The sequence below is a fragment of the Ranitomeya imitator genome, chromosome 3 (genome assembly GCF_032444005.1).
Source record: "Ranitomeya imitator isolate aRanImi1 chromosome 3, aRanImi1.pri, whole genome shotgun sequence".
In the NCBI taxonomy this organism is placed as follows: Eukaryota; Metazoa; Chordata; class Amphibia; order Anura; family Dendrobatidae; genus Ranitomeya; species Ranitomeya imitator.
Genome location: NC_091284.1, coordinates 562,242,513 through 562,255,205, shown reverse-complemented (window position 1 = coordinate 562,255,205; position 12,693 = coordinate 562,242,513). Strand labels below are relative to the sequence as shown.

At 45.8% G+C, this 12,693-nt stretch overlaps 1 protein-coding gene across 1 annotated transcript in view; it reads right to left on the bottom strand.

Moving 5' to 3' along the window:
* Positions 1 to 237: 237 nt before the first annotated feature.
* The window catches only part of NALF1 (NALCN channel auxiliary factor 1), a 759,592-nt gene continuing 747,136 nt past the window's right edge, over positions 238 to 12,693 (bottom strand). The window contains exon 3 of the mRNA XM_069757939.1: positions 238 to 1,030. Coding sequence (XP_069614040.1) covers positions 732 to 1,030 — 299 coding nt within the window. The 3' untranslated portion in view covers positions 238 to 731. The remainder of the gene's footprint in view (positions 1,031 to 12,693) is intronic.

Here is a 12,693-nt window from a genome sequence, read left to right as displayed (position 1 = left end):
TGGAACAACACAGTTTGCTATAGGTGCACATAAAATGGAATAACTGCCCAACAATCTAAGGAGTGTTATTTTTCACTGTTTTAACCCTCTCACAAGATTGGCCCACTCTATTGTCTTGTGTAACATTAACATTCACCCAGCAGCCTGGATGGAAATTTTAGGTATCATCACATCGTTACAACTATGCAGATTCTATTATTTTCTTTTTTCATGATGTAATTTTTCTTTTTTTTTTTTCCGTTTGCTTCAAGGAGATGGGTAAAACAATGGTTTAAGTGGGCAGAACGGATACTAGTGTTGTTAATGCTGGCTATGCCCGTGTTCATAGCACTTCTGCTTCAATTGTAGAAATCGACAGGACGTAATGAGTACAGACAATGGCTAGAAATATATAGACAGTGAAAAGACTCAGTAGAGCTTTGAGAAACAATCCCAAAAAATAAAATCTTGTATTAACAAGTGCAAAATCAAACAAAAATTTGTACATTAAAACACAGTGTATAAAATGGTGTGAGAAATTTAAGTCACCATACAGCCTTTTAGTCAATAAAAAGCTGCTGTCCCATTTTTTCCTTGAAGATTGGAGCCTGGCCCGTTTTGCCATTTTTACACAGACTGACTTGTAAAAATGAGTCGTAAGGTACAAGCACCTCGTTTCTATTACATGTGACTGTCGCGTTTTGCTGGAGTGGGCCAGAGTTGTGTCTTTGCGGTGAAATATTTCCCTTTTTCTATTCCTCATTTGTTGAATGGTCTTCCAAAATTCTTATGTTTTCAAAACCCAGTCCTGTTGAGTTTTGTGCTGCTGAAACTGCTAGTACGGTGTGTAATAGTATCAGTACGAGAACACAGAGTTTAAGTCTGCTGTTACACAGTCTGGATGCTGATGAAGCTGTGAGTGACGTCCTGTGACACAACGTTGAGTCCAGTTGATGGTTCTCAGTCCCTTTGGGTTGGTTATCTCGTGATAAATCCCATCTGACATCACAGCATTCTGGTTCTGCATTGGTTGGATAGTTTTCATACAGCCCTGGAAGACAAAGTGAATTCAGGTATTCTATCTGAATAAATCATTAGTGACTGCACAAAACAAAGACAATTTCATCAGGGTCCATAAAATATTAATGGTTCTATGCTATGTAAACCCAAGGGAGCCTCGATCAGTAAGAAAATTAGTAAGAAAACTTACATTACTGAAGAAAATCTAACAAAATATTCAATGAACTAGCCTCTACTAAGTAGCTCCTTGGGCATATGGGGACAAATACATATTTTGTTCTTTAGCACGAGTGCAGAGATTAATGCTGACTGGTGTAAAGTCCTGTGATTGGAAGTTAATGAGTAGTATTCTCCATATTTCCCAACCAATTATACACCACACAAGTCTCACTTACCCTGCCAATAACGTCCTGAATACTAATACATGAAAGTATTTAGACATTACAAGGGATATACAAAGTCAGACCACTTAAAGGTATCAATTTAAAAGGGTTGTCCGATGAATAGAAGTTATCACCTATGCACAAGAGAGGAGAGAACACATAGATCGGTGAGGGTCTGCTTACTAATTAACTTAACTAATTACCAGAATGCTTCACTTTAATTCTTGTTAGAATGGAGCGGCAGTGCACACGTGTAACTGCTGCGCTCAGTAGTCCCATAGAGAAATAATTATCAGCAGTCAAGCATGCTCGCTGTCTTTCCATTGTAAAGGGGATAAAAGTACTCTCTTATGGTGATTGGTGACGGTCCCAGCGGTCAGACTCCCATCTACTATATAATTGTCTAGGGGTCACTTCCGTCTTTCTGTCTGTCTGTCACGGTTTCATTCGCTGATTGGTCTCGGCAGCTGCCTGTCATGGCTGCCACGACCAAGCAGCGACGGGCACAGTCCGGAAAAATGGCCGCTCCTTACTCCCCGCAGTCAGTGCCTGTCGCCCGCATACTCCCCTCCGGTCACCGCTAACACAGGGTTAATGCCGGTGGGTAATGCACTCCGTTACCGCCGCTATTAACCCTGTGTGTCCCCAACTTTTTACTATTGACGCTGCCTATGCGGCATCAATAGTAAGAAATGTAATGTTAAAAATAATATTAAAAAAAAAAAAACCTGCTATACTCACCCTCCGTTGTCGCTCGTGCCGGCCGCCATCCTCCATTGCAGGTTCCGGTGGCAGAAGGACCTGCCATGACGTCACGGTCATGTGACTGCGACGTCATCACAGGCCCTGCGCCTGCTCTACAAAGACCTGCCATGACGTCACGGTCATGTGACTGCAACGTCATCACAGGTCCTGCGCTGATACCAACCCTGGGACCGGAAGCTGCCGTGGACTACAAGGGCTCCCTCGGAAAGGTGAGTATATGTTTATTTTTTAACCTGTGACTAACCTGGCTGTGCAATATACTATGTAGCTGGGCAATATACTGCGTGACTGGCCAATATACTACGTGGCTCTGTGCTGTATACTACTCCACTGTGCAATATACTACGTGGCTCTGTGCTGTATACTATGTCACTGGGAAACACAAAAGCGCACAGAGAGGTAAAAAAATACTCTGTTGTAAAAAAGTCACAGTAAATAAGCAAGTGCTAGTGAAAAAATGAAAAAATACAGGGTATTTAGTTAATATGTTTTTCTGCTCTATTATGGGTATACCTTGGCAATTGGTGGAGCAGCTTAACATACTTTTTTTTGCAAAAAAACGTATTAACTAAATACCCTGTATTTTTTTATTTTTTGACTAGCACTTGCTTATTTACTGTGACTTTTTTACAACAGAGTATTTTTTTACCTCTCTGTGCGCTTTTGTGTTTTCAAGTTCTTTGGTGGTGTGAACAGGTTCCTACAGACTTGTTCACTATGCAGGTGGCCCATGTGTTTTTGGTTTTATAATTGTTCTCTTGTTTCTACAAGACTGGGGAGTTCACCACTCCTCTGTGGGTCATTTACATTGTAGCTGTTCCATCCTGCATGTTCAACGTGGATATTTTCTCTCTGAGCCCTGTTCATACAGGTACTATACAGATGATCAGGTTTTTAAATACATCAGATAGGGATTATATACATTAGACAGGACTGCTCTATTATGGGTATACCTTGGCGATTGGTGGAGCAGCTTAACATACTTTTTTTGCAAAAAAACTTATTAACTAAATACCCTGTATTTTTTTATTTTTTGACTAGCACTTGCTTATTTACTGTGACTTTTTTACAACAGAGTATTTTTTTACCTCTCTGTGCGCTTTTGTGTTTTCAAGTTCTTTGGTGGTGTGAACAGGTTCCTACAGACTTGTTCGCTATGCAGGTGGCCCATGTGTTTTTGGTTTTATATATGTCACTGGGAAGTATATTACGTCACTGGCAAATATACTACATCACTGGGCAATATACTACGTGACTGGCCAATATACTACGTGGCTCTGTGCTGTATACTACGTCACTGGGCAATATACTACGTAACTGGGCAATATACTACGCAACTGGGCAATATACTATGTAACTGGGCAATATTCTACGTAGCTGGGCAATATACTACGTCACTGGGCTGGGCAATATACTACGTGTCTGGGCAATATACTACGTCACTGGCCAATGTACTATGTGTCTGGGCAATATACTACGTGGCTGGGCAATATACTACGTGGCTGGGCAATATACTACGTGGCTGGGCAATATACTACGTGGCAAAACAGCCACGACCAATCAGCAACAGGCACAGTCCGGTGGCAAAATGGCCGCTCCTTACTCCCCACAGTCAGTGACCGCTCCATACTCCCCTCCAGTCAGCGCTCACACAGGGTTAATGGCAGCATTACCGGACTGCGCTATGCCGCGGTGTAATGCACTCTGTTAACGCTGCTATTAACCCTGTGTGACCAACTTTTTACTATTGATCCTGCCTATGCAGCATCAATAGTAAAAAGATCTAATGTTAAAAATAATAAAAAAAATAAAAAATCATTATATACTCACCTTCCGGATCCAGCCCAGGCCTTTCCCGCTTCTCGCGACGCTCCAGTGACCGATCCATGCATTGCGGTCTCGCGAGATGACGTAGCGGTCTCGCGAGACTGCCACGTTATCATCTCGCGAGACCGCAATGCACTTTTGGGAGCGACGGGCACAGTCCAGCCGCTCCTTACTCTCCTGCAGTCAGGGCTCCCTCTATACTACCTCCCCAGTCAGCGCCCGCCGCCCACATAGCGTTGTAGAAGTCCGTTAAACCGACTGCATTACACCGAGGCATAACGCGGTGTAACACAGTCTGTTAACACTGCTATTAACCCTATGTGACGAACTTTTTACTATTGATGCTGCCTATGCAGTATCAATAGTAAAAATATATAATGTTAAAAATAATAAAAAAAAAAAAAAACTGTGATATTCTCTCCTTCCGTCGCCTCCACAGCAGCTTTTCCTGCAGCTCGCAATGTTCTGGTCCCACCGCTTCGCTGATTGGTCGCGACCAGCCGGTGCAACCAATCAGCGACATTGGCGCGGGATTTAAATTCCGCTTTGCTGATTGCTCACGCCCAGCCGGCGCGACCAATCAGTGACATTGCCGAGGGATGCCGATGCAACCAATCAGCGACATTGCCACGGAATTTAAATCCCGCTTCGCTGATTGCTCACGCCCAGTCGGCACAACCAATCAGCGACATTGCCGCTGGATTTAAATCCTGCTTCGCTGATTGCTCGTGCCCAGCCGGCGCGACCAAATCAACGGCATTGGCGCGGGATTCATTGTGTGAACAGCGCCACATACAAGTCTCTAATTTGCAGTCATATGCTAAGCAGCCACCCCCTCCATTAATTTGGTAGGTTGTGAGTGGCTGCCTCATCGGTATTTCTGCACCTGTGTTGCTACCTTAACCATATGGGTCCACTGCATTCTGATAGTGAATTTGTTTGTAGGCTTAGGCAGGTAAGCATCTCCTGTCCTTTTTGCTAATTTTCTGAATTTTTGGAGGATCTTTGAATCCAGTTTTTGTGCTAGCAAGGATTTAAATCCCGCCCAGCCGGCGCGACCAATCAGTGACATTGCCGAGGGATGCCGGCGCGACCAATCAGAGACATTGCCGCGGGATTTAAATCCCGCTTCACTGATTACTCGCGCCCAGCCGGCGCAACCAATCAGTGACATTGCCACGGGATTTAAATCCCACTTCGCTGATTGCTCGCGCCCAGCCGACGCGACCAATCAGCGACATTGCTGTGGGATTTAAATCACGCTTCGCTGATTGGTTGCGCCCAGCCGGCGCGACCAATCAGCGACATTGGCGCGGGATCTAATGTTAAAAATAATTTAAAAAATCATTATATACTTACCTTCCGGATCCAGTCCAGGCCTTTCCCGCTCCTCGCGACGCTCCGGTGACTGATCCATGCATTGCGGTCTCGCGAGATGATGACGTAGCGGTCTCGTGAGATCGCTACGTCATCATCTTGCAAGACCGCAATGCACTCTTGGGACTTGGGGCTGTGCTATATACTACATGGCTGTGTTATATACTACGTGGGCTGTGTTATACGCTACTTGGCTGTGCTATATTTCGCTGCTGTATCTGTGCATCATGAAACGTGGTATGTGTTAAAGAGGGGGCCCCACTGAGACTCTTTCGCCCCAGACCCTCAAAAACCTGGAGCCGGCCCTGGCTTCACTGATTGGTCACGCCCGGCTGCGAACAATCAGCGACAGTCGCAGTCTGCCCACGAATTGGCACGGAATTTGAACCACGCTTCACTAATTGGTCATGGCTGGCTGAATCCTGTGCATAAATTGCATTATTCTGAAAACTTTATAAAAAAACTACATACATATTCTAGAATACCCGATGCGTTAGAATCGGAGAACCATCTAGTAGCTAAAATAAATGTGTATATATATATATATATATACAGTATATATGTCATTGAGACACATCTAAAACAGTACAGGAGGAGATGACATTCAGGTATATACTATATAAAAGAGGAGATGACACATAGGTATATAGAGGAGGAGATGACATACAGCAGGTATATACTATATAGAGGGGAGATGACATACAGGCATATACTATATACAGGAGATGACACACAGGTCACAGGTGTGAGGTGAAAATGAAAAGGTGTGAGTGCAAAATGAGAGGAGTGAGGAAAAATAGTGGAGTGATCGGAAAATGACAGATGTGAGGTCTAAATGACGAGTGAGGGGGAAAATAAGAGGAGTGAGGGGGAAAATGAGAGGTGTAAGGGAGAAAATGAGAGATGTGAGGGGGAAAATGAGAGGCGTGATGGGAAAATAAGAGAAGTGAGGTGCTATAACCAACCACAGATATTTACTATGCCCAGGCAACGCCGGGCTCTTCAGCTAGTATATATATATATAGATGTATATATATATATATATATATATATATATATATATATATATATCTTTATATTTCATAGAGATTTAGATAGCAGCATAGCCGATATTCACGGGTTCTGTAAAATCATTGTAGAACCCGTCATCCAGCTGCATTGTGTCAGATAGGAAGTGCCGGGCAGGAAGCAGGATGCCATTGGATCCCTGCAGCTCCACTCCACTGCCAAGCTGCAGGGATCACTTCCTGCCCACCGATTGCCCTCAGGGTTAGCCGCCCTGCAGGGGTCCACCTCCGGGGCCCCGATGCAGCTGCACTGGCTTTAAATGTGGTCAGTGTTAGCCTCAGCCTGAGGCTCACACTGCCCGCTATTAAAGTGAAATGAATGTTCACTCCTCTCCATGCCCATTGAGGCGTGGGGAAGCGTGAATATTCATTTCTCTTTAGCAGCGGGGACAGGCTCCTGTCTCCAGCTGCTGCTCTGCTGGCACTGGGCAGGCTCCCATGCCACTGGCTGGGGGTCCCTGGAGCAGTGGTGGCCCTATGCCAGTCCAACCCTGAGTGTGACTGAATCTATGGATCTATAATATACTGAAGAAATAGCAACTCTCAGATTTTGTTATATTCTTGAGGCACTGCAATCAAGCAGGGAAGTATTATATCCATGTAATTATTAAGGGTATTTTTTACTAGCTTTGAACCCGTTCTACGCCCGGGTGGCGAGCATTTATATTGGTATATGGTCTCCATCCTGGTATGTGCTGCTCCACCCTGCGTCCCCATCCTGTCATGTGCTGCTCCATCCTGCCATGTTCTGCTCCCATTCTGCACCCCCATCCTGTCATGTGCTGCACCCATCCTGCGCCCCCGTTCTGTCATGTGCTGCTCCCATCCTGCGCCCCCGTTCTGTCATGTGCTGCTCCCATCCTGTACCACCGTTCTGTAATTTGCTGCTTCCATCCATATGCCCCATATGCAGCTCCATAAAGGTTTATGGCCCCCATAAGATGCTCCATATTATATGCCCCGTACACTGCTCCATAAAGGTTTATGGCCCCCATAAGATGCTCCATAGTATATGCTCCCATACACTGCTCCATTATGGTTGATGGGCCCATAAGATTCTCCATAGTATATGCTCCCGTACACTGCTCCATTATGGTTGATGGCCCCCATAAGATGCTCCATATTATATGCCCCCGTACACTGCTCCATTATGGTTGATGGCCCCCATAAGATGCTCCATATTATATGCCCCCGTACACTGCTCCATTATGGTTGATGGCCCCCATAAGATGCTCCATAATATATGCCCCCGTTCACTGCTCCATAAAGGTTTATGGCCCCCATAAGATGCTCCATGGTATATGCCCCGTACACTGCTCCATTATGGTTGATGGCCCCCATAAGATTCTCCATATTATATGCCCCCGTACACTGCTCCATTATAGTTGATGGCCCCCATAAGATGCTCCATATTATATGCCCCCGTACACTGCTCCATTATGGTTTATGGCCCCCATAAGATGCTCCATATTATATGCCCCCGTACACTGCTCCATTATGGTTGATGGCCCCCATAAGATGCTCCATATTATATGCCCCCGTACACTGCTCTATTATGGTTGATGGCCCCCATAAGATGCTCCATATTATATGCCCCCGTACACTGCTCCATAAAGGTTTATGGCCCCCATAAGATGCTCCATGGTATATGCCCCGTACACTGCTCCATTATGGTTGATGGCCCCCATAAGATGCTCCATTGTATATGCCCCCGTACAATGCTCCATTATGGTTTATGGCCCCCATAAGATGCTCCATAATATATGCCCCCCATAAGATGCTCCATAATATTTGCCCCCCATAAGATGCTCCATAATATATGCCCCCCATTGGATGCTCCATAATATATGCCCCCCATAAGATGCTCCATAATATATGCCCCCCATAAGATGCTCCATAATATATGCCCTGTATGCTGCTGCGATATATAAAGAAAAAAATACCATACTCACCTATCGTCGCTGGGTGCCGAGTGCTGGGAGGCCTGAGCAGGCGGGGACACCGGCGCGCTGTGGGGGTCAGGTGCCGGTATCGCCGTCAGCTCAGGCCCCCCAGTACTTGCTATATTCACCTGTCTGTCCCGTTCCAGCGCTGCCCGCCGCTTCTTCCGGCTCCTCTGGCTGTGACTGGTCAGTCAGAGGGCGGCGCGAATTAAGCGCGTCATCGCACCCTCAACTGTGAACGTCACAGGCAGAGGACCGGGACACGGAGACGGAGCCACACGCAGTGCTGGAACGGGGGGACAGGTGAATATAATACTTACCCTCCCTGCCTCTCCGGTGGAGATCGCGGTGTGCGTTCAGTGTTTACGCATACCGCGATCTCCTGGGAGTGTCACTCTGTGAGGTCCAGACTGGGCCAGCGCTTGCGCTTGCGCAGTCTATAAAGGCTTCGGACAGAGTGACGCTCCCAGCGTTATATTATAGATACCGGTGGGCTGATGTTAGTTTTTTTTTTTTTTTCATTGATTAAAGTGCACTTTGCTTGTGGGACAACCACTTTAAGTAAATGCATTCACATTAGGTATTGACATATAATTAAGCCTGGAACAAGGGGCAGGCAGGGGTAGGCATCTGCTTATGCCTAGGGCAACATTAAAACTCAAACACAATGGTGGTGGTAGTGGCAGAAAGTCACATACGATCTTTCCCTACATTTCTGCTGCAGCTGCTCAGTCTTGTGTCTGAACAGCTGGTTGTATTTGTATTTTGAGTGCTGTGGTCTATTGAGGACTTCCATTAAACTGAAGAGAAGCGCTCATTGGATATGAAGCAGAGCCGGTCACAGTCCTTTCCTGGAGCTCTGGGACAAGTACCTGCTTCAGCCAATAAGCAAGGAGAAAGCTGGAGAGGTGCGACCATGGAGCTGGCAGTGTAGGAAGAGCTGCTACAGAGCAGCCATGTCATACGCAACATAAGTCCCTTGTCTTGTCCCTTTATTCATGCCAGCCTCACATTTCCACCTCATTGATAACATTATCACACAACACACTTTATTCCATTCATTCCTGTTTTCTACTGCGCGTGTGCCTTACACCAGTGCTTCTTGGTGTTAGTGCGCAAGCGCGGACTATCGTGTCGCTCCCGCCCACTCCTCTCAGGACAGCGGCGCGCGCGCCGTCCCTCCTGGCCGCCCACCAGCACACTAGAGGCATTGCACAGGCGCGGGCCTCCTCTGGCTGTTCCGGCACTCCTGCGCTTTTATCGCTCTGCGCAGGCGCCGGTTTGCTCCCCGCACTTCCGGCCGGGTCCCTTTATAACAGCGTCTGCCGGCTTCATGACACATCCGCCTCCTCCGCCAGGACACTGTTGTGTGTCGTCGCTTCTCCCTGGACCACCTATGCGGACGATGTGACCCCTGCACCACCGATGGATGTGAGACTCAGACCCCAGATAAGTGCCCGCGTTTCGGTTATACCACTTCTTACTAAATATGCATCTCTTTTTAGATGCTATATAGGTGGACCCACGCCACACTAGTATTTAACTTAAGGGCTAATGTCTGGACACAACTTTTTCTGCTTTTGCCATACAACCTTTGCTGTGTAAAGGACCCGAGGTAGGCGTTTTTTCTCCGGTTTTACTAGTACTATTGTGGTTAGACCACGCATTTTTATTTAACCCCCCCATGCGGGTTACCACCATACACTCTATTATGTGCATCTCTCTACAGAACTGGACGGGTTTTCCCACACGGGCATATTTATGCTGCTTGCTCCTGCCTTCCACAGTCCTTCCGTGTATGTCCATGGAACTTGTGTTGCATTAGGACCTTTGGTAGTTATTTTTCTAATTTAGAGCACATATCATTATTTTGCTGCTACCATATTACCCATCACATTTGGTTGGGTAATATGTATATGGATACATGTACGTGTTCTTTGTGTCAGCTGAAGCCCACATTGGACTAGTGTACTTCTACTACACATAGCTTTACCATTAAGTACCTGCTGACATCCATCTGGGTAAATACCTTTTCCATATGTATCCATCCCCGTATATTTCACCTGAGGGTCCAATCACATATACCATTCCAGCCTTCATTTTTTACAAGTTAGTTTATACACCCGTATGTGATCTTTTTCACGTATCCCATACATATACCAATACGCTCTCTTGCTTTCCTATTGCCTTACTAGGGGATCACGGGGCTGTACCCGTTTTTGAATACTGTATTGACCATACGATACAATTTGGACTACCACCGAAGGTATGTGTTCTCATCCTGTCCTCCTGCTGTTATACTCGATCCATACCTCTCTCTTGTTTGATCTATGTCTGTACTAACTCCTATATAGGACCCTTTTCTTTGTCTTTATGGCCTCATACATTATGTTGTCTCTAGGTTAGGTTACAACCTTTTCCTGCCCATTATATTAGTTCTATTGACATGTGTTCCATTTCCCCTATGGCTCAAGATGTGGTTTGTTGTTCCACACTGAGCCACTATTACGTTGTATATATTATGTATATATTTTTGTCTATCTCTGTATATATTGTTTATTTATACGTTTTTTTCCGTTTTTTCAGCACTACTCTGTGACCAAGGCCACTGTGTGGCCGAAACGTTAGAATTTGAACTGTTGCCTTGTTACGTCCTCGAACCTTATTTTTGCACCTTGAATAAAAAACTTTCACTTCAGCAAAATTGACTTGTCCTGACGTGTGTAGTGATTGGTTTTCTTCTATAAGTAAAAGGACGCCAGAGCATTCCATACATGTTCCTAAAAATAATCCTAATACACAGTGCACAGTTCTCCAGAGGCATATGTAGGGGAGGAGGGGGGGCAGCCAGGGCATGTGCCCCGGGTGTAGCTGGGTGAGGGGTGCAGTCAGGTCCGAAGTGGGAGTCGGCAGTTCTCTCAGCCGACTGTCAAGCTTACAGCTGGTTCAGAGAAGCTGGAGAGCGCCGGCTCAAAGAGAACAATTGTACTTGCGTATTACAGAAGCGAATACTATTGAAGCTCTGACCGCCGGGTCAGCAGCATGATCAGGTAATGTGATCATGCTGCTGACGTCACTCACCAATGCGGAAAGCATTGATAGTAAGTGCTCCATGTTAGTGGAGCTGAAGACACTGAAGATGGAGGGATTTAGTATGACAGGGCTGAGATATATACTGCTTGGGGGTATTTACTGCCTTGGGGGGATTTACTGTGTGTATGAAATATTTATTGTGTGTGGGGGAGGTAGTTACGATCTGTGGGGGAGATTTACTATAACGAGACTGTGTAATAGGTGATGGGTATATTTACTGTGTGAGGGGGTATTTACTGTGTGTGGGGGATATTTACTGTGAGTGGGGGTATGTACTGTGTGCATGGGCGATTTACTGTAGTAGGACTGGGGGAGATTTACTGTGATAGGTGTATTTAGTGTAACAAGGGGATGATTTGAGGACACAAGTTTGGGGGGCAAAGAAGGGACAGGTGCAAACACTATGTGGAGCGGGAGAGATTTGAAGACACAATATGAGGAGGAAGGGATGAGATGGTGGGCATGTATGGGGGATTGCTGCAGACAGTATGGTGAGTGGGGGTGAAAATGTATGAGTCGGAGGGATGTGTGAGGAGGCAGTATGGAAAGTGAGAGGGCAAATGTATGAGGAGGGAAGGGAAAACGTGTAAGGAGGGGAATGGTGTGAGGAGACAGTATGGGGAAGAAAAGTGTGAGTGGGCAAAGAATAGAGACTTAGTGTAGGGTTTGCATGGAGGCACACTGTAGGAGCACAGCATACAAAGGAGACTGAGTATGGTCAGGGGACATAGTATAGAGACTGGACCCTATGGGTGGACCCAGTGTAAAGAGGGGGCCCAGTTTGGAAAGGAGAGGGCAGTGTGGATGGCATGTATCATAAGAGGGACAGTGTGAGGGTCCTATTTTGTGCAGGGTCAATTATTTATACATGGACTCAGTGTAGGGCAGATATTTTTATTCAGAAGCATTATAATGACACTGCTATATTTAAGGGCATCATGAAATTTGCTGCAGCGGAGAAGAAGTCTGCAGAATAAAGCTGTGGATGAGAAAACTCATCATGGGGTCTGGACAAGGTGAAGAAGAAAAGGAAGAATACGACTCCAGAGACAACATCATCTATCAGGTACCTGGATGTAAATGTTTTTTGTGATACTGACAAATTCTCATATTTATATTTATGTTAGGAGCTTTAAAGGGGTTGTCAAAGCTTGTGATGAGTCTGCAGTCATTCTATTCATTCTGAATTATCACAGTGCGCACTGCATGCTGTCAGAATTTTCTCTTTTCAGCGATTTG